Here is a 21,840-nt window from a genome sequence, read left to right as displayed (position 1 = left end):
CTAGAGTACTGAATTCAGACTGGGTATATAAACAGTCACCTTTGTGGGACGAACAATGTGCCTAAAACCAAATGAATTTATACATCTGCCTTTGAGTTAGGAGTCGCCACAATCCCATTTATTAGGTTTTCCAGCTGTAACATAAACCCGCAACTTTATCGAGTACAAACACAGGGAAACAGGTAAATTCACCATGTGAAGAAGTTGAACAGCGTCATTCAGATTATTTAAAAGGCCAACATATTCCGTCTGACAAGGAAACCGGTTCTTAGCTCCGCGCACGTCAGCTAACTTATGGTTCCGGAGTTGCCGGAGTTACGCGGCCCAACATGGCGGACGCGCAGACGCAGCACGTCCGCTGGAAGCGGCCGCTCAGCCGGGCATCGACGTATATGTTACGTATATCGGCGTCTCCAATAGGATCGTCTTCAAGTGCTGTATGAAAGGAGCTGTGGATAGTGTTTGCTGCATGAATACTTATTGAAAACATCACGTGGTGTTTAAGCAGACTGCAGCGTCTTTTGTTCAAATCAATCATTCCGAAGACGGGTAGAGAGCTGCTGAATCAGGAAATTGGTGGTACATTTGTTTCCTGTTTTTTTTCATCAAATTACATATAGCAAAGCTTTCTAAGTTACAGACGTTTACACGGATACGGCTAAACACGAAACGTGCCCAAGCAGGATTTATTTGAAAAAGTTAGTGTCGCGTCCTCGTCTTTATTTAATAAAGTTGACGTTAGCGTAGAGTAGCGACGCACCGTTAGCTCTCTGAACACTGTCAGATTCCACGTAGAATAATTTGCCTTAAAGTTGAAAGTTAGTTTTCCCGGCTTTCCGCGGCTATTAAGACTGCACTAGTACACGAAAGTGGTTTGTTTTGCTTCTGTCCAACCGTGGAAGCACTATTATCATAAGATGCCAGTTAGCGCTACAGTTAGCCTCCGACCCAACCATTATAGGAACAAAGAACATCGGCGTTAGCAGCGCGGAAGCTAGGTGGCAGCTAAAGAGCAGCGACCGGGACAGGCGTCCCTGACAATAGTTCATTGTGGCTCCGCAACACTTTACCATTCTTTATTTTTGGTTAGGCTGGTTGTCACGACAGATAAGGCGTTGTAAAGATTACATGACACCGTGAAATTTATATAGTTATATTTTGGAAATGTCAATTGTGTTTCCCAGCATGTTAATGAATCGACTGATTGGGTACATTTGTGTTATTGGACGTGTCAGCGATGTAGGTTTTATTCATTTAATATAGTCCCTTTTTATTGGACGCCTTTGTAATTTGTACTTTCTCCATCCTATAAATCTGGCGTCTTCTTTAACTTCAACTGTTTTTTCATCTTTTATTTCATGTTAGCATTTGTTCTTTCTGCAATAGTTGGATTCTTGGTTACACTGGTTTATTTTATAGCCTGCGTCTTTGGTAATTGTAAAACATCAGAAGAGTTTCTTTTTTATGCAATGACTGGAATGTGGTTTTGTAATTTATTAAATAACTGGTAAAAGGGGGGATCTTTGTACTGCTTTCTTAGTACAACTATTTTATGAGCAATTTGCTTCCCTTGTCCTGCACTCACAGATTTTTGTTGAAAATGCCTCCTAAGAAGGTGACAGCTGTCTCAGGGAATGGTGGGATGAAAAAGAAGAAGATCAGCGGCAAACGGAAAGAGAGGGACTTCAGTAGCGATGATGAATTTGACTACGAGCAGGAGAACAACAAGAAACCGGGCAAACCTTGTGGCAAGTCTGCTCTTCAGCCCGTTACAGTGGCAGAAGACATCAAAGAGAAAATAGTAGGTTTGATGGTTCTGATGTGAAATTTTGGACTGTTGGATATTGCCAGGTTAAGCACCAAGACTGCTGGTAGTTTAATGCTTGGGCTCTGTCCTTTCCACAGAAACTTGATTGCCCAAATATCAAAGGTCAGCTGCTTGTCTTTGGCGCAACTAACTGGGATTTGATCGGAAGAAAAGAGGTGCCTAAACAACAAGGTAGGAGCCTTTTGTCTTAAAATAAAGTCTTTATTGTCCCCCAAATAGATTACCGTAATCTGAAAAATCACCAATGCTGACTTTATTCTCAAAAATCACACTGAATTACTAAAGGAATATATGAACATTTGCATTAGTGTTATTATTTTGGATGATTTACTGTAATATTCAACAATGAAGGTTCAAGGCTAACCAGGCTGGCTAACATTAGCATCCCATGTTATTGTTGTGTTTTGTATTTTTCTTGCCTAATGTACACATGTAAATGTATCACTTATTGCATCACAGTGAAACTGTTAAAACAGGATCAGAGTTTTACTGATATTCGTTTTGGAATGCCCTTTAAGATATTTTGAGAGTTCAGTCCACAGAACAAGAATTCAAACTTGACATCCAAGATCTTAATCAGGAAATCAGCTGATCAAAATCAAAAAGCCAATAAGAAGATAAACTCAATTGCTGTTTTTCCCCCCTCTTTTATACTTTTATAGTCTTTTTCTATCCTCCAGTACGTCATTACCATGGGTGAGAGTTTTTGCTGTGTATTAGTAGAGGAATGATGATCCTTATCCATGTGTCATCCATGGGTGATGCAGCATCATGCAGCTGGTGTGTAATGAAACAGCTGATTGGTATGTATTGATAATGAAACAACACAGGCAGTAAACTGTGAACAAGTCTTACCTTATACAGACGGTATTGAAAGTGGAATAACAGCTGTGGCTCTAGGTTGTGAAACTATTTCAAGCTTTTCCAAAGAGACTAAATCATAGAGTTATTAAATGGCTGCTCATCAGATGAATGTGATGGTGTGAATGAAACGGATGTTGTCTTTTAAAAGTTGCCCTCTGTGTTTGCAGCTGCTTTCCGTAATCTGGGCCAGAACCTGTGGGGTCCTCACCGCTACGGCTGCCTAAATGATGTCCAGGTTAGCTGCGTTGTGTCAGGTCCCTGCGCTGCTCATAGTTTACTCATTACCACCGAGGGCAAGCTATGGAGTTGGGGTGAGTGTATGGATTTTTCTCAGGTAAAATCCGATTTGATTGTCAATGCGTTTGATCGGATGTGTGTCGGAAAGTTATTTTCCTTTATCTGCTTCCCAGGTCGCAATGAAAAGGGTCAGCTGGGTCACGGAGACACCAAACGTCTGGAGGCTCCTAAACTCATTGAGGGCCTGGCAGATCATCTGGTTGTTGCTGCAGCCTGTGGACGCAATCACACCCTCGCACTCACAGGTAGGCTGAGCAAAGGTGTCATCAGGTGCACTGGTGGTTTCAATCACTCTAGTAACAGTAATTACTATGTGTTGTTTCTCTCTCTCGTGCACGTACACACACTTACCTCATTTGAAATAATTACCTATAGCAAAGAGGGAAATATCACTACCATAAAGGGGCAGTATTTTATTTTTGAGCATATTTTTTAAAATCAATAATTCCATAGATTTTATTAAAAGCTAGCAATGCTTTCAGTCTACAGTTTTAATCTCTTAAAGCTATTTGATAATACATACACACACACATATGTGTGTGTGTGTGTGTGTATAGCATCCCATATATATATATATATATATATATATATATATATATATATATATATACACAAACATATGTATGTATATATGTGTGTGTATATATATACATATACAAACATATATGTGTATATACAAACATATATGTGTATATACAAACACACATACACACACACACATATATATATATATATATATATATATATACGCACATTTAAATATACACGTATTTACATTTTGATCTGAGATTTATGTTAAAAGAAAAGTCCAAAACACAGGTTTTGTTGGTGTTGTTGCTTTCTAGAGCAGTAAAGTGAATCAGAAAAACACTTTTTGCTGAATGTTCTTCATATTCATCATGTGAACGATCCCTATAAATGAATATAGAGGGCTATAAACCATTCGAGACAAGAAAACAGCTTAGATTTTCTAAAAGAATGCAAGAAAAAAACAAAACACAATGTTACATCATTTTGTTTTAAGTTTGATTAAACCAAATTAAAGCTACAGAATTTTACGATACAGAGAAAATGTCTTTCAGTTTATTTTCATTTACTCCATTTACTATGGGGTTGTAATGTGGTTTATTGGTTTACCGTACTGTGAGTTGCTTACATTGTAAGAACAACGCTGCTGTGTTTGCTAACCTCAGCTCCTCTTCTTCAGATAATGGCAGTGTTTACTCTTTTGGTGAGAACAAGCTGGGTCAACTCGGCCAATGCAGCCAGACTTATGCGGTCCTTAGTCCAGCACTGGTGAGCAGTCATTCATGTTTACATTGTATGCATATTTCCGGTCATTTATGAGCACCCTTTTCGCTGGCCCATATAGAAGAGCACATCTCATCTGGACACACACACTTCAACAGGAAGTGTCAGGGCTTAAACTACACATCCTGGATCCATCAGTGACAAACTAAGCTCATGGTCATTCTGTAGGGTGCTGGGCTGAGAAGCGAAAGGTTCTTGGGTCACGTCCTGGTGTGGACAAAGCAAGAAAGTTGTTGAGGTAGCAGAGGCAGGTGCCAAGATGTCTTCAGAGCATTGGCAAAGTGCTAAAATAAATAAAAGTTTTTTGTATAACTCTGGTACAAATGTGCAGAAGCACCATGGGAAGTAAGGAAATTCCTCTTGAGGCTTTAAATTAAACATCACTTCACTTTTTCATCTTCTATCTCTCCTTTGCTGCCATAGATTTCATACGATGGCCAACCGCTGGTGAAAGTGGCCTGTGGCGCTGAATTCAGCATGGTGGTGGACTGCAAAGGAAACCTCTACTCCTTTGGATGCCCAGAGTATGGACAGCTGGGTATGAGCTAAAATAAATGTTTCGCCTGTACTGTTACCAAGATTCACCATTACACATTTGCTCTGTTAATGATCAACTCCCAATCTCCAGAGTTCAATCTACTACACTCTGCTTTCAGAGCTATAGAGAGACACAAAAAGAGACATGACACCTGATAACTTGGTTACATACCTCTAGCAGTTTACTTGGTGTGTAGAAAGCAGGGATTGTAGTCCCTGATGATAAGATGTGTGGTGGGCTGAGTGGATAGCAACAAAATGACCTGGGAAGAAGCACATGAGACACAGGTGGCAGGCTATATGGACAAGTGCTAGTTGGTTCCTTTTCCCCGCTGCAAGGAGCATTCAATGTAGTCTTCCATCTGCGCTTGGTTCAGTCCTGTGATTTCAGTCTCCCGGTTTGACCCCTGATCATGTGTATGGAGGTAAAGGTGTATATTACTGAAGTTTAAGGAGAATGAGGGTAAAATCTGAAACAATGGCGCAGTGCTGCTATATTTGGTTGAAATGTTTGATTCCTTAAAGAAATGCTACAATTGGGACTGATATTTTAATTGTAATCATTAGGAAGCGCAATTATCTTCAATGAAAATTCTCACTCTCAGACGCATTATCAAAGTTTGAACTTCAGCGTTTGAAACGGCTTCAAGCCTCACCACTCGATCAGCTCTCTGCAGTATATTTTCCTCTGTATGATTACAGGTCACAACAGTGATGGGAAATTCATCGCTCGCGCCCAACGTATTGAGTTTGACTGCGAGATCATCCCTCGCCGCATCGCCATTTTCATTGAAAAATCAAAGGACGGCCAGGTTATGCCTGTCCCCAACGTGGTAGTCCGGGATGTCGCCTGTGGCGCCAACCACACGGTGAGGAAAATACCCATGCCAGCCAAGTACGGGAGGCTGCCTTAACAGCACACAGCAGTTCAGGGTAGCTGGGTGTGTGGGAAGCAGAAGGTTTTCAGATCACTGCCTGGTAGCCCTGAGCAAGGTACCAAACCCCCAAATGCTCAATTACGTGTACCCTGCCTTCGCATATATGCTGCTGCGACCCCAAAGGTCAAGGTATAGCAGAAAAGACAATAATTCAGACTTTGAGTCAACAATTAAAGTGTTGTGAAAAATCATTTTGTGTCTCTTGTAATGGGACTAAATGTTTGGTCAGAGCACACTTTATTATAGGTTTGAATTAATACAATCATGCAATTCTCAGTGGTCCCTGATTCCGAAAGTGTCGAGGGGGGGGGCCCTCCAAAGGCTCTTTCTTATTCAGATCAACTGAGGAAGTGTTTCTATAGCCCCTTTATTCTACATGCTAATAAACAGCACGCTCTGTGTGCAGCTGGTGTTGGACTCACAGAAGCGAGTGTTCAGCTGGGGTTTCGGGGGTTACGGACGACTGGGCCACGCAGAACAAAAGGATGAGATGGTTCCTCGACTGATAAAACTGTTTGACTTCCCTGGACGCGGAGCCAGTCAGATCTACACAGGCTACCAGTGTTCTTTTGCTGTCACCGAGAACGGTAAGAACATGTCCCGATGTCGTAGACAAGACGAGACACGATCACAAGTGGTTGAACGAGGAAGTTCTGATCAGACGGCTGCCAACTATGAATTACCTTCTTTTAGTACCACCTCCCCTGGTTTTGCGCTATTAAATTGTACAAAATGTCAGATTTTAAAAGTCAATTTCTCAAGTCAGAACATGATCAGAGAGTGCAAACAGAGGTGAATCCTGAAGGTTGCAGACAGTTGAAGGTGGCCACAGTCAGCCTTGGTAAAGCTTTTAAAAAATAAAAGAATCTACATGTTCAATCAGGCCACTTGCAGGTTTATTTACATGTTGTATGTTGATAAATAGTTAAATTATAATGAATTTGTTAATCTTTCAGGGAGTCTGTCGTTTTGGGGGGTAACAAACACATCGAGAGAATCGACCATGTACCCCAAAGCTGTGCAGGATCTGGGTGGCTGGAAGATCCGTAGTCTTGCCTGTGGGTGAGTGTTGACCTTCCCCTTCTCTTGCTATTATTTATTTATTTAGTGAAGCTCGTCTCTTTGAAAGTGACCCGAAACCCAAACAGTTGAATCAAGCACGCTGCTTTTAGGTTTGACTCTGAACTACATGAACTAGCATGGTGTTCCAGATATGAATACAAAAATCAGGAAATGACCTTATACATCATCTCATTCATCGTTAGCTGCGTGACAGGAAAGCTGCCATCTTCATATAATTACTATTCTTCTACTAACAGAGAAACAACATCATATGGAATTTACCCCCCTCAGAAAAACACCTGCTAAACATCCTGTCCATCAGAGATGCAGTTTTAGTTACTATGATCAAGAAAAATGTGCCCCTCTAACTTTCAAATCCTGTGCTGTATATATTTAGAATTCATCCTTATTTCATATTTTTTATATCCCAAATTCTTTTATATTTAGATCCCATCTCTGAATTCACTAAAATCAGGTGTTCTTATCCTTTATTTAGATGAATTATGTTTATATTTAACAGGAAGAGCAGTATCATTCTTGCTGCGGATGAAAGTACAATCAGCTGGGGTCCGTCACCTACATGTGGAGAGTTGGTAAGACGAGACTCGGCCTTCTTCGCTGAAAAACTAGTGCAGCCATTTTAAATCTATAACCCTACATTGTTTTGTCAGGGATATGGAGACAACAAACCGAAATCTTCTACCACAGCCCAGGAGGTCAAGACCTTGGATGGTGTTTATGTTGAGAAGGTAAATCTAAATATCAACATCTGTTTATTTGAAGCATTTATAAAAGCAGAAGGTGAGTCAATGGATATTAGACCTGTCTTCAAGATGTGTCAGCTTTTTCATGCTGATAAATCATCTTAAACATGAAAAAAGGCCATAAATTACAAACAAAGTCAAAAAATTCTGGATGGAAACACCTTAAACAGAGAAGGCAGGGCGTGGAGATGCTGTGAGAATGGTGGACCACTGGAGGTATCCACGTGCTAAATAAGGCCAAAGGAAATCAAAGCATCAAGGGACTTATATGAGGATGACGTCCATAAAACAAGAACATAAACCTGGACCAGCCACATGACTCTTCACACAAGAAGAGTCATGTGGGAGACCAATAACCAGAAGACCTTCAAAATAAAGGTTTCCTGCTCGGAGTTCTTTCCTCCACAAACAGGACGTTCTGACTGAGATACAAAATAAATGACAGATTATCTTATTCAGAGATGTGTGCAGCTGGCACAAGCAGCACAAACACTGTCGTCTTCTGGAGATACAAGACACACGTATGTGTAATCTCACCTTCTCCAGTATCTATCGGAGAGAGAATATGAGATATAAACAGGAGATGCTGGCAGCTACTGCGATGCTGATCAATATAACCAATCAGTTGTTGAAGGCTCGGGGATAATACAAGTGTGAGTAATGCTGCTGTGTCGTTTTTGCAGGTGATGATGGGCTACTCTCACTCTCTGGTCATTGCCAGACAGGATACCGAGCAGGAGAAGGAGAGACTCAAAAAGCTGCCTGAATACAATCCCCGAACAATCTGATGTGGCAGCAGGGGGAGTCCCAGCAAACACCGGCCAGCTGAAACATCTGCCAGATTGTGGTTTTATACTAGTGAGTTCTGCCAGAGCCACTTCATGTCTGCAGGTTATCCACACATCTCAGATACCAGCAAAATACTTCTTACAGAAATTTGGACAGGGACTTAAGGTAATGGTGAATGGAGGCTTTGAAGCCACGAGATTTTTGTTTGAGCACTTATCACGAGAGTGAATCAGGCTTTCCACACCCACCATTTTTCCCCCCAGTTATTTTTGTTCATTGTTGCAGTGTTGGAATTATTAAATTGCGGGTGCTACAGCAAGACCGTCAGGCGACTGTGGGATTGAAAATGACCAATTCTCCATACCTGTGCCTTTTTCTACACTATACGCAGGATATGGAAACGTTGTGTTCTTTTTTTAGTTCATTCTTTTACAACGTTTATGGCAGAACAATTTATGGGACAAATCTGTGCAGCTGCCACAGATTACAATCACAACTTAATGTCAGGATGTGTTATTCTGACTTGGTGCATTCCTTTTAAACATTACATTCCTTTTTTATGGACTTTAGTATTTAAGGGGGCCTCCGCCTGGAAACTGCCCCCTCACATCTGCTCTTTTCTTTGGTAATTTGGTAATACATAATATTGGTAATATTGCAACATTCAAAGTATTTTTTACAAGAATTCAAACTTTAAAGAACCAGCAATGCGGTTAATTGTATAGTGTGTTGAAAAAGATGGCATTTCTTATTGTTGTAAGTGCAGAGATGTTTCTTCTTAGTAGTACTTCATTCTTTTTTATGGTGAATCTTGTTTTTCTTTTCATATTAAAATGGTTAATTAAAAAAAAATCCGTGCAGATTTAATTCATGTCCTTGTCCTTTTTTAAAAAAAAAAAGTAAACCACATATTGGTCCTTTAAATGTGAATTTACACATGCTATTCATGCTTCTGTGCTGTTCCGGTTGTTTCTTGACTATCTCATTGACATGTCTAAAATGGAGGATAAAAGCAATTCCAATGGTAATATTTGAGAATGGGGGACTGTCACATTGGTACCGACAGACATCCCTTATGTTGGCAACAGTCTTACTGCCGTTGAAAATCTGAAACATAAAAAACAAAATAACGTGGGAACAATAATCGGAGGTCCAAATAATCAACCTAAGGGAACTCGCAGTCAGGGTCCCAAAATAACATCCTGTGGACCAGTTGAGCGTACTGGGAACATCTGGGCCCTCTCCTGGTGTGAACACTCATAATCTGGGTTTAGGGCATCAATGGGCTCCTGGAGGGTCTGTGGTGTGACCTAGTGGAGGCAACATTGTGTGATTTAAAGGTGCTCTGTTGGAGTCAGACCCGTCTTTGTCATCCAGGAAGTGCCAATCCACTGACCCACATGGAGCAGCAGGAACCCAGGCCGCTCTCAGTGGAGCGGGATGGACATGGCTATTGGTACACAGATGCTGATGATAAAGACATGTATGCATGTGTGCATCCGTGTCCCCTAAAAGACAGTAGCTGCCAGCATCTGCTGTCATGCCTGATTTCAGAAAAAAAAAGCATCTGAGCCTGGAGAATATAAACATTAGGTATAATGATTTTTTTTTTTCTTTATCATTTTTGTAATTAGGTGATATGAAAAAAAGGATTTTCCACCTTTGTCAATTGTTTATCTTAAATATAAAGTTGCAGTCATTTGAAATACTAGGTTTCTGGAGGAGGGTTTAATGTACAGTATATGTCCAATTCTATGAATCAGAAACTCCATTTCTAATCATGTTCTTTAAAGCATAGTCATAAATAAAATGGAACATCTTTGACAAAGGAGTTTGTTTAGCAGCATGTTGTTCCAAAGCCTGAACCTTCCTTTAGGCTTTAGCTTGACTGAGGTCACAGATGTGCACCACTGCATCAGAGGAAGGGCCTTTCGCTCAACATTTCCTGGAGGCGACTGAGTTCTTACCTGCTTCAAGTCAACATAAACATGATTTTAAACTTCAACATTTAAATCTGATGCTATATGAGAGTGAAACTCTTTTGTAACAGGAGCTGAAAGTGGGAGGAATTTTACAAACTTAACTCCTCACATAGTTCCCTCTCGACCACCGTACACTTAGTAGATCAGTGATGATGTCATCAACACATTTTGTGTGGTTTTTCTGCTTCTCTTCCCCTCTCTGTATCCATCTGCGGATATCTGTTGACCTCTGACCCACTCAACTCTTATACTAACAGCTTGTTGTCATTATTGTACAGTATTTGCATTATCTCTACCTGTCCTCCTCCCCCTTCTCTCCCTCTCTACCCAGCCGGCCACCACCAGGAGGGTCCCCCTACATGAGCCTGGTCCTGCTCACGGTTTCTTCCTGTTAAAGGGGTTTTTTACCTTGCCACTGTTGCTTGTTGGGGGTCAGGCCCTGGGATTGTGTAAAGCGCCTGGAGACAATTTTGATTGTAACAGATGCTATATAAATAAAGACTGATTGATTGGCCTCCAGGTCCAGCCTTAGAAATGATGGACAGACAGATGGATGGGTGTCTTGATTGTCATTGCACATTATACAATGGACTTTTGAGGAAGCAATCTTCCAGGTGCCTAAAAATATAAAACCACTGTTCCGTTTCCAAGGTTTTCCAGCAGTCACAATATTAAAATGACCATTATCATTAATATCATCATAAAGCCTTGTCCTGTCTGTCCATGTTCTTATTTCAAAAGGACATTTTTCCCCACAACGTGCTGCTAATGTGGAAATGTTGACTCCTTATTTTAATAACTGATGAAGCATTTTTGAATGTTTGAGACATTTACTCAGATGTGGCACAAAATTAGGCCATTTGAGATCAACTGGAATTAGAAAGAGGTTTACTGTTTATCTTAATGAACAGAACAAATCCTGAATTTTATTCAGCCCAAACGTTATTACACATTTAGGAGAATAAGTCTTAAAATTAAGTTTTCTCTGCCAGCAGATCATCCAGGATGGACTCACACATGTAGAGGCAACGTGGCACATGGAAAAACCCTGCAGACAAGACAGTTATTACAGTTCATATCACAACAGCGATAACAACAATGATGCCAACGTTAATAATGTACCCTAATGATATAAACAGTAAGAAAACAACATTTCTGAGTGAGTTTGGTAATACAGACACTTCAGTTCAACAGATATTCTTCTCGGCGTAAGTAGGAACAAGGGTTGAGGTAAGAGTTGGTCCTGAATTGTCATTTTTAACGGTTTTATACAGACTTCAAACTCATGCACAGATTTACAGGAATCAAAAACTTGTTGCATTTGCTGAGTAGCAGCTGATGTCTCACCTTTGAACGGGCCTCCCTTAAAGTCCAGCGCTACCTTTCCTTCTTGTGTCAAATAGCCAAACCACTCACCTCCCTGACAATCTGGAAACTGCACAAGGTTCAACAGAGTAACACTGTATTAGGCCCAAGTGCTCTTGAGCATGTTTAGATTTAGATCTCAGATTTGGGATTTTTTTGGGCCAATCACCGAGTTTAGTAAACCGATAATTGATCGCATGGTTAATTAACTTGTTTAGGTCTTGTTTACACATGTCTGCTGTTTGCTGAGTATCAAAAGAGGTATTTTTAAGTTTTGTCTGACAATGTTTGACAATCCCCCCCCCCGAACTGGTTAAACACCAATGACCTATTGAGGGCATTCATTCATTCATTCATTCAAGTCTTTATTTCACACTTAAAACAGAGTTACTGATTTTTTTTGTAAATCCACAATATATAAATATTCAACACTGGCCAGATATAAAACAAAACAAGTTAGCTTACACAGCTTGTTAATGTAATTAAATTACATTCAAGATTTAAAAACTTTATCGTCCATCAACTAGTGACAGGTCACAAACAAACACCACCAAGTCATAAAGACCACATTTAAACAAATGACACAAAACTATTTTGTTTTGTGTGCGTGCATGTGTGTTTAAAGCAAAACAATCACGTCTCAATTGTTTTACTTGTTTGTGGCGTTTATGTTTTGGGCCTGTCAAAACATTAAAATAGCCCTTCAACTATGCCGCTGGACGGCAAGTACGTTATACTCACATGGCTGAATGTATATTCATAAACTTGAAAGAATCTCTGCAGCAATTCCGGGTTCTTGGTTTGCTTGTAAGCCATCAGGAAGGCGATGAGAGCTTCACAGTGAGGCCACCACAGCTTCATGTTCCACTCCAGCTGAGCAAACACACACAGACAAAACTTTTCACAGGATCATGGATTCTAAGTAGTTCAAAGGAGCTTTTTTTCTCTTCACAAACTAGATCTGCGTGCGTTTGTCAAAATATCTGATCAAATCGGTGATGGAAACCTCTGCAGTGGATGGTTAGATCACCTGTGTGGGGCAGTGTTTATCCACATCCAAGAAGTAGAAGAGGCCACCGTGTTTTTTGTCCCAGCCATCTTGAAAGGGAAGCTTTAAATACTTGTTGATGGCTGTCCTCTGGAGTACCTGGTCGCTCTGCTCTGCACTGAACTGCAGCAGGAACCAACCTGCTTCCAGAGCGTGACCTAGTTCACCATACGAGGAAATGGGAAGGGCAGCGTCCAAAGGAGAGTTTATATTTTGGTTCTAGTTACCGATAATAGATTGATTCTTATGTCACTGAATTCTGTAGGAACCTTCAGGTGTCTACGCAGTATGTTTTTCACTTTACTAAATAAAATAAATACTGGCCATATAATTCTTACCTGGGTTTTGGAGTCGACCCTTACAGCCGGGCAGCTCTCCTCCCTCGGGTGACACGTTCTCCAGGATAGCTGTGCCATTTCTCTGTAACCACCCAGATGAAGAACATAATGGTCAGTTTGCTGCACGCTCAGGTCCAAAAGGAGCGACAATTCAGATGTGGATTCCCAAGTTACGTTGGTAAAATAAAAACACATCTGTATCTGCTTGGAGCCACTGGGTTTCTACCATAGGTAGAAAGGTCCCCAGAAGTGCATGACTACACCCGACTGTTGTGTTTTTGGTCACTAAACCTCAGCTGCCACTACTTTAATAACAAAACAATTTATAGAATAATATTCGCAATCAGATGTTTGTATATTTTGCTGTAAATGATTTGAATATATTTGTTAACTTGCATGTCAGTTATGACCTTTTTTTTTTTTTCTTTGTGGTCCCACCTGAATGTGTTGCAGGATCTGTTGAACACACCAGCAGCCCAATTTCCGATACTTCCCAACCACGTCTGGCCCACGACCTTCAGTTATCTGATGCACCAGACACAATAGCATCATGGGAACTGCCATGTTATTGGTGGGGGCGTCTCCGGCCAGCTGGGGGCGACCCAGGCCAGATGCGTCCTCCTGTACCCAGTAGATGAGCTGCTCCATCATTTGGTTAGCCTCCAGCTAGCAACACAACACACCAGAATAAAGTCTTTTAAAGTAATATATTAGATGAGATGGGTATTTTACTGGTGACAAACAAATGTCAAACTATAATTTCTACTCAACTTCAAGCTCTAGTATCTTTGTATAAAAAAAAAGGGAAGGAAGGAAGTAAACACTGATTGGACAAACAAAGATCTGAGTGGACGGCTTCGCTGTAAAGAACAAAGGCAGAAAAGGCTGCGAGTGAATGTCTTCAGAGTGAATGTCTTGCTTATGATGCCTACCTGCATGTCCGTGTCACCGGTGACCCTGCTGAGTTCATCCATGGCCAGGATATAGAAGCACTCACTGAATATAGTTCTTTGGATCTTGACTGGTTTTCCATCCCTTGTCAAGCAAAAAGCACACTTCCAGTCTCCACCGCAGCCCCCAGAGACACGGGCAAACCTTCTCAGGAATGCTCCTCCTGCCATTTAGACAGAAAATCATCATTAGCGTGCTTTAATACAATCAGTTACCGGTAATTACAGACAATAACACCTTGTTGTAAGATACACGAGAACACACTAAAAGCATTGAGGATGCATTTAGCGTGTTCTAGTAGGTGATTTTAGTCTCCATGTGACAGCCACCCTTCAATTCCTTTGATTTTTGTGCATGAATGACTTTACCTACAGAATCAACAACAACCAGCACAATTCTTTTCTGCAGGCAACAATAACAAGCAGGGTTGACTAGAGCTAAACCCGCTAGCATAGCTAGTATCAATGAAACTGGAATGTATTAAACACATGTAAGTGAAATTATCTGCAGAAAAACAGTCATAATATAATCAAGCATAATGTCTTATGATGGAAGGGAGGCTGAACAGATGCATCCTGCAAAAAGCAGAAGTTCTTTGTGGAAATGTTCTTCAGGCAGTGAGGAGACAAGCATACTGGCAGAGTAAAGGTACTGGGAGCTTCCCAGCCAGCAAGTTTCCGTTGGCCGAGCCTTTAGGAGCAGAAACAACTTGACAAATGACACTAGATAAAACATCACGTCTTATTCTGTGAGGTTTTATCTAGTCAATCCCTGTTTAGAATCACAATCATTTGGACAAGTTTGTTAGTTTGCCAACCCTATTTTCATCAGAATTACCCACTGCACCTGCTTTTGTGACCTGGTGATGTTTATTTTCTTTTGCTCCATCTGGTTTCACAATTTAAAAAAAGAAAATTGGATTTCAACCAAAGGGCTCTTTTTTTTTTTTAAATGCAAAAGTGTGTGTCACTCTAACCTCCAGCCATGGGTTCTAGTATGTTTCTTTATCCTTAAAAAAGAAATATCAACCTTGTGGCTTTCACAATTTTCCAGCAGTTACCAAGGGTGCTGATCATTTAAAGGAATTAGGAATAAACATGACAGATACCGATATTTGGATAATAGATAGAAGCCAGACGAGCCTTCTGGCCTCTGGCTTCGGTCAGTCTTTCCTGTGCTAGTTCTCCCTACAGAGAGTTTAAAGGGCTAGGACTGGTTGGATGGAGGGCTGGATCAGGGCACCCACACCAAGGGATCTGATGCACTACTGGGTCAATCGGCACCTCACTTGTGGAAGCCCACAAATCATCATTCTTTATTTATATAGCGTCTTTTACAATCAAAATTTTTTGAAGGCGCTTTCCAGAATCCCAGGGCCTAACCCCAGACAAGCAAAAGTGGCAAGGAAAAACTCCCCTTTAACAGGAAGAAACATTGAGCAGGACCAGGCTCATGTAGGGGGACCCTCCTGCTGATGGCCGGCTGGGTAAAGAGAGGAGAGAGGAGAGGAGAGGAGAGGAGAGGAGAGGAGAGGAGAGGAGAGGAGAGGAGAGGAGAGGAGAGGAGAGGAGAGGAGAGGAGAGGAGAGGAGAGGCACAGAAACACACACAAAAATACACTATTTATACAGCGAGTCAGCGGGGCCGGAGGTCATCATGCAGCTCCGAAGGCGGCGATATCTGGCCTGTCAGGTGATCATGTTCAGGACCCCGGCAGCCTCGGCCTATAGCAGCACAGCTAAGCTGTTAACCTAATGATTAGACGACCCCCTAAGTATGATAATTTGTCTGTCCATGATAGTAACTTGAACTACAGAATTAGTAACAATACGCTTGTGTATGTAGCGATGGAGTCAGCCTCCTGTACCTGGACAGGGAGCTGGTTCCATAGCAGGGGGGCCTGGTAGCTAAATGCTCAGCCCCCCATTCTACTCCTAGAGACTCTGGGAACCACAAGTAGACCAGCATTCTGAGAGCGGAGCGGTCTATTGGGCTGGTAAGGTATCACTAGCTCCTCCAGGTAGGATGGAGCTAGGCCTCTGAGGACCTTGTAGGTCAAAAAAGGGTTTTAAAAATTATTCTAAATTTAACGGGCAGCCAATGAAGAGACGCCATTACAGGAGTTATGTGATCTCTTTTGTCAATTCCTGTCAGAACTCTGGCTGCAGCATTTTGGATCAGCTGGAGGCTTCTTAAAGAGTTGTTTGGACACCCTGATAATAAAGAATTACAATAGTCCAGCCTGGAAGTAACAAAAGCATGAATTAACTTTTCAGCATCATGCCGCATCAGTAGCTTCCTGATCTTTGTGATGTTCCTCAAGTGAAAAAAGGCACTTCTAGAGACTAATTTAATGTGTGAGTTGAAGGAGAGGTTTTGGTCAAATGTTACTCCTAGATTCCTCACAGAGAGACGAGATGTTAATGAGATACCATCTAGAGCATAGTTGTCAAACTGTGGCCCGTGGGCCAAATTTGGCCCGCGATGTAATTATATTTGGCCCGCAAAGCCATACCAATTGACTATTAGTGCTGACCCGCCGGTATTATCGCTTAAAGAGCGACCTTATATGCTAATGCTAATTCTGGCAGTACCCCTCTGAAAAAAAAAAGGCAGAAAATAAGAACTTTCCGAACAGGTAGGTGGCAGAATATCTGTTAACATATGTAAAAGAAGGACCTGTCTTCCTTGTATGTGGAGACAATGTGCATTACAAGGAGAGCAACAACAGATGACACGATAAAACACAACACCAAGACAAGCACACACACACCTGGAAATGACTCAAAGGCGCCAGAAAGTAGAAGAGATGAAACGGCATTACATTTACAATAAATTAACTTACAATGGCAAAAGATTACTGTTGAAATTTAAAAGAGAAGAAATATATGCCAGTGATGTGTTTTTTTATTTGAATTTCGATTTTGCATGTGTGCAATAATAAATTATATATTGTATTGTCTTAACCTTTGCTTGTTCCAGGTTAAGTTGTTGAGCCAAACTAGTTTGGGTCCATACCAAAAGGTTCCAATGCCGGAGGAAGAGTTTTTTCAATAAATATCAACGTTGGCTAGTGACTTTATCCCAGTTTTGAATTTTGGCCCACTGGGTATTTGAGTTTGACACCTCTGATCTAGAGTGATCATGTGATCTAATCTATCCCTGAGAAGTTCGGGACCAAACACCATGACCTCAGTATTTCCAGAGTTAAGGAGGAGGAAATTTGAAGACATCCAGGACTTTATGTCTTTAAGACAGGTCTGGAGCTTCACTAACTTCTCTGTCTCCTCTGGTTTCATGGATAAATAAAGCTGAGTGTCATCAGCATAACAATGAAAATTTATCCCATGATGCCGAATAATGTTCCCTAAGGGAAGCATGTACAAGGTGAAGAGGATTGGTCCAAGTACATAACCTTGAGGAACTCCATGGCTAACCCTACTGTATGAGGAGGGAACACCATGGACATGAGCAAACTGGTATCTATCAGATAAATATGATCTAAACCAGTCTAGTGCTGTCCCTTTAATCACAATCACATGTTCCAGTCTCTGTAACAGGAAGCTGTGATCAACTGTATCAAAAGCAGCACTGAGGTCCAGCAGAACCAGCATAGAGACCAGTCCATGATCTGAAGCTATGAGAAGATCATTAGTAACTTTAAGAAGTGCTGTTTCTGTGCTGTGATGAGCTCTAAAGCCTGACTGAAACATCTCAAACAGGTTGTTCCTCTGCAGGTGCTCCAGTAACTGAGTCACCACCACCTTCTCAAGAACTTTAGAGATAAAAGGAAGGTTGGATATCGGCCTATAATTTGCTAACACATCAGGATCCAGTGATGGTTTTCTAAGCAACGGCTTAATCACTGCCACCTTGTAGGACCGGGGTACATAACCTGTCACTAAAGAACAATTGATCTGGTCCAGGATAGAACTGCCTATCAATGGTAAAACATCCTTCAACAGGTGTGTTGGGATGGGATCTAAAAGACACGTGGTGGTCTTGGATTTCTGAATTAGCGAAGACGCCTCCGAAAAATATATATGGGTGAAGGAGTTTAAGGGCTCGTTGGAGAACCTGTATGTTCCCACAGTCAGCACATCTGGTGATGGTCCAGTTGTTGGGATGGCCAGGTTAGCTTTCTCTCTGATAGCTAGAACTTTATCAGTGAAGAAGCTCATGAAGTCTTCACCACTAAGGGAAGAAGGGATACGTGGATCTAAAACACTGTGACTCTTGGTTAATTTGGCCACAGTGCTGAAAAGAAACCTGGGGTTGCTCTTATTTTCCTCAATTAAAGAAGAAAAATAAGCTGTTCTAGCCTTGCGGAGGGCCCTTTTGTAAACTAATAGACAGTCTTTCCAGGCTACATGATAGCTGTCTATTTTACAAGAATGCCACTTCCTTTCCAGTCTTCGCACTTTCTGCTTGAGGGTCCTGATATGTGAATTATACCAGGGGGCACACCTCCTCTGATTTACTATTTTCTTTTTCAGGAGGGCAACAGAATCAAGCGTGATTCTCAGTGAGGTTGCTGCACCTTCAGCAATAGAGTCAACCTCAGCAGGGCTAAGATTATAATGATTGATCCCTGGGGAAACACACGGTGGTCCTGGGATCAGCACAGGGATCACTTCCTTAAACTTAGCTACAGCATTATCTGAAAGACATCTGCTATAGTAAGACTGTGCTCTGAGCATAGAAGAATCCTTAATCATAAATGTAAAAGGGATCAAAGAATGATCTAACAGAAGGGGGTTCTGAGGGATGAAGAGAATTAGTTTATATTGTTAGCATCTTTTATCTTATTAGCATGTGTTATACTATATGTTTTTGTTTTGTGTTACAGTTAGTTTAGAAGTTAGGAATACTATATAATCTTTAGTAGGAATACACATAAGCAAGTCAGTTGACCCTTCTTTGACATGAATACTGCTTAGACAGTTGGAGCCAGGCAGACAGGAAATGGTAGACCCTCATCGTAAAATATGATAGCATAATTTACTGGTGATTGATAAGTTCCTGCACAGGAATAAGACCTCTGACCTGGCCATCTGAGAAGACAATGGAGAAGGACTGCACCAACACCAAATGACGCAGGAAGAAGAAGATGTCACCCAAGAAGAAGGACTGGATTGGACTGAATTAGCATCAATAATTACATATGTCTTTCTATATAAACTGGGCCAAGGGATAGTTAGGTTGTCAGACTTCATGCCCTGACAATTGACTTTGTTGTTTGTAGGGTTATGAACTGGCCCGGAGCTCTGTAATATTTGTATCTTGAATTGATTCTGTTTGCTAAATACATTTTAAAATTGACATTTGTTTACTTGAAGTCTTCCTTTAAAGAACACGCGGATTGGCAGTGACACACGAGAGGTATTGCAATCCAACAGGGAACACTGACACATGTTCTACCTCAACACCATAAGTCAGAACTAGATCTAGGGTGTGGTTGAAGTTATGAGTTGGTTGGTTTATCTGCTGGAGGAAACCAACTGATTCAAGTAATGAGATGAAGCCATTTCTAAAGCTGTCATTTACAACGTCTACATGGATAATAAAGTCTCCAATGATAATGACTTTATCTGTTCTAAGGACCAAGTCAGATAAGAAATCAGAGAACTCAGATAGGAACTCTGAATGTGGCCCAGCAGGGCAAACAAAAGTGGCTTTTCTGTCCTCCGGTTCAGATGGGTGATGCCAAGAGTCAGGCTTTCAAATGAACTGGAGCCATATTTTGGTCTAGGATTAATTAATAACTTGGAGTGATAGATTGCTGCCACTCCCCCTCCTCGACCAGTAACACGAGGAATATGATAATTAAGATGGGTAGGAGGAGTAGATTCATTTAAGCTAACATACTCCTCCTCCTGAAGCCAGGTCTCAGTAAGACAAGATAAATCAATGTGATGATCCGCTCTCAGGTCGTGTACTAACAGGGATTTACACAAAAGAGATCTAATATTTAACAGTCCACACTTAATTGTGATATTAGTTTCTCCAACTTGTGCTTTAGTATTAATTTTAATAAGATCATGGTGATTGAGCACAACGGCAGCTGGTTTGGAGAGACTGGTCGGCCTGAGGAAAGCTGACTGGATTTGAAAAAACCTGATCCAGGAAGGTCAAGACTTCAAACTAGGCAAAGATCCACCAACCAAAAAGGCAACACCAGAGAGGCTCAGATAGAACCCTGGTTTGAACCCAATCAACCGGATCATTCAAGACTAAAGTTTGGACTTTACTGTCAGCACCCCTCAGTCCTTTACACTCTGTACATATCACTCCTCCATCAAAAAGGCTTCTGCTTTGGTGTTTTAGCAAGTTAATCCGAACGCAATATTTGACATACCAGCTTTTGCGGCCTCTAAGATTTCAGGCTTGTGAAAACGCTCCACGGTCCGATATAGACGGCAGTACATCCACACCTGCAGAGGTTAAACACATTCAATATGTCTGCACCAAGAAAAACTCATGATCATACCGCAAGTCAAGTCCATCCACACACCCTACCTGTCTCCCCTGCAGCCAGACGTACTTCAGGTCATCGTAAACTTTCCCATCACGTCCGATACAATTAAAGAACCCTCTGGAACAGGAAGGCTACGGCTCAGTTTTGCCATACAGATGTAAAAGGTAGAAATGCTAGCTTTTAAATGATTGTTGTCTTCAGATTCATCTTACTTAAAGAACAACACTTTTACAATTTAGATTTACAATCAATACAATCATCATTAATTGTCCTACCCATGGTCGGGATCATGAGAGTATCTGAGCCAGAAGTCCACTACGGTGTCCAGTTCCTTGCGAATTCTCTCCCTACATTCTTCTAGCTGGATCACAGACGTCATTCCTTACAAGGAGAAAATTAAGGATGATTTATGAAGAGTTGCATCTATCTTTACGCACAACGCGCACAAAGACACAACTGGCTCACTCGTTATCTGAGTGAAAAAAAAGCGTGCTGCGCATGTATATCTTTGCGGCCACGTGCGCATCACGTGACCCGACGCTACAGGTGAGTTTACGGAGCCGGAAATACAATGTGACAGTTTAAATTAATAACGGTAACAGCAGCAACAACAACAACAACAACATAGCTGGTAGTTTGCAAAGCAACTTTTAAACGAAAGCGAAATTAAAGCCAGATTAATTTGCGACACTGCCCCTTTTTCTTTACAGATTATTGCTCCCGTTTTATGTCTTTGTTTTTTAATCAAACACGTACAAGTAATGTGTCCTATTAATCGAATTGCCGCGCACATCCACGTGTTCAGTGACAGTTTGCTGATCAGATTCTTCGATTAGCGCCCGATACTTTGGCGTATGTATACTTAATGCGAACTCGGACTCTGGCGAGGATTTATGATTAATCCTGTTTGGTGAATTATCATTAATACGTTCTCTTGTCGTTACTAAATATTTGACGACAGCAGTAAAAACAAAATAAGTTCGACTATTCGACAATCGATTCTCGTTTGACAAAAACATCGTAAATACAACTTCGTCACTTCATTTTTTTTCTTATTCTACGAGATTTATTTTGTATTTCCCCCCTTTAAAAACATCCCAAATTTTAAATCTTACCGTCATTTGGGTCCAAACACAAGATGGAAGAATTGTTAACAGGCGGAGAGGGAGGGGAAATAGGTCACATGCCAAAAAGAGTCATTATCCTGCTCAGATTCATTTCTTTTTCTTATGTGTTTTTCTGTTTGTTTTTACAGCGTTCGCATTATTGGCTGAAGATAATCGAATGTG

General features: G+C 41.2%; 2 protein-coding genes across 5 annotated transcripts; one reads left to right on the top strand and one right to left on the bottom strand.

Moving 5' to 3' along the window:
- The first annotated feature begins 355 nt into the window (after positions 1-355).
- On the top strand, positions 356-9,254 carry rcc2 (regulator of chromosome condensation 2). Of its 4 annotated transcripts, none has more exons than XM_011620798.2 (13): positions 356-576; positions 1,588-1,801; positions 1,906-1,999; positions 2,860-3,003; positions 3,103-3,234; positions 4,197-4,285; positions 4,724-4,838; positions 5,540-5,706; positions 6,182-6,362; positions 6,732-6,837; positions 7,358-7,430; positions 7,509-7,586; positions 8,285-9,254. In XM_011620798.2, exons 2-13 carry the CDS (start codon positions 1,601-1,603, stop codon positions 8,387-8,389), a joined length of 1,485 nt encoding a protein of 494 aa, XP_011619100.1. In that variant the 5' UTR covers positions 356-576; positions 1,588-1,600; the 3' UTR covers positions 8,390-9,254. The 4 variants fall into 4 exon arrangements, with proteins under 4 accessions (XP_011619100.1, XP_003962937.1, XP_011619095.1 ...); XM_003962888.3 differs by having other exon boundaries at positions 357-579; XM_011620793.2 differs by lacking the exon at positions 356-576 and adding an exon at positions 589-698.
- Positions 9,255-11,182: 1,928 nt separating this feature from the next.
- Positions 11,183-21,804, bottom strand: renbp (renin binding protein). Its single transcript, XM_003962904.3, has 11 exons — positions 21,667-21,804; positions 20,827-20,932; positions 20,593-20,668; positions 20,432-20,507; positions 14,056-14,237; positions 13,562-13,789; positions 13,124-13,205; positions 12,768-12,943; positions 12,479-12,610; positions 11,720-11,807; positions 11,183-11,420 (listed from the first exon to the last, which is right to left on the bottom strand). The coding sequence occupies exons 2-11, from the start codon at positions 20,928-20,930 to the stop codon at positions 11,347-11,349; spliced, it is 1,218 nt and encodes a 405-aa protein (XP_003962953.1). The 5' UTR covers positions 20,931-20,932; positions 21,667-21,804; the 3' UTR covers positions 11,183-11,346.
- Between the last annotated feature and the right edge of the window lie 36 nt (positions 21,805-21,840).

This window comes from Takifugu rubripes, chromosome 3, assembly GCF_901000725.2.
Source record: "Takifugu rubripes chromosome 3, fTakRub1.2, whole genome shotgun sequence".
Lineage (NCBI taxonomy): Eukaryota > Metazoa > Chordata > Actinopteri > Tetraodontiformes > Tetraodontidae > Takifugu > Takifugu rubripes.
This window is presented reverse-complemented; position numbering and strand designations above follow the sequence as displayed.

Bases quoted from the DNA above. Each gene is read 5' to 3' on its own strand.
- rcc2 (XM_011620798.2), top strand. From the start codon at position 1,601: ATGCCTCCTAAGAAGGTGACAGCTGTCTCAGGGAATGGTGGGATGAAA. The intron at 1,802-1,905 runs GTAGGTTTGATG...TCCTTTCCACAG, and splicing joins AAGACATCAAAGAGAAAATA to AAACTTGATTGCCCAAATAT. The intron at 7,587-8,284 runs GTAAATCTAAAT...TCGTTTTTGCAG, and splicing joins ATGGTGTTTATGTTGAGAAG to GTGATGATGGGCTACTCTCA.
- renbp (XM_003962904.3), bottom strand. From the start codon at position 20,930: ATGACGTCTGTGATCCAGCTAGAAGAATGTAGGGAGAGAATTCGCAAG. The intron at 13,206-13,561 runs GTGGGACCACAA...GGGTGGTTACAG, and splicing joins AGATCCTGCAACACATTCAG to AGAAATGGCACAGCTATCCT. The intron at 11,808-12,478 runs GTGAGTATAACG...AACCTTGTGCAG, and splicing joins ATGAATATACATTCAGCCAT to TTTCCAGATTGTCAGGGAGG.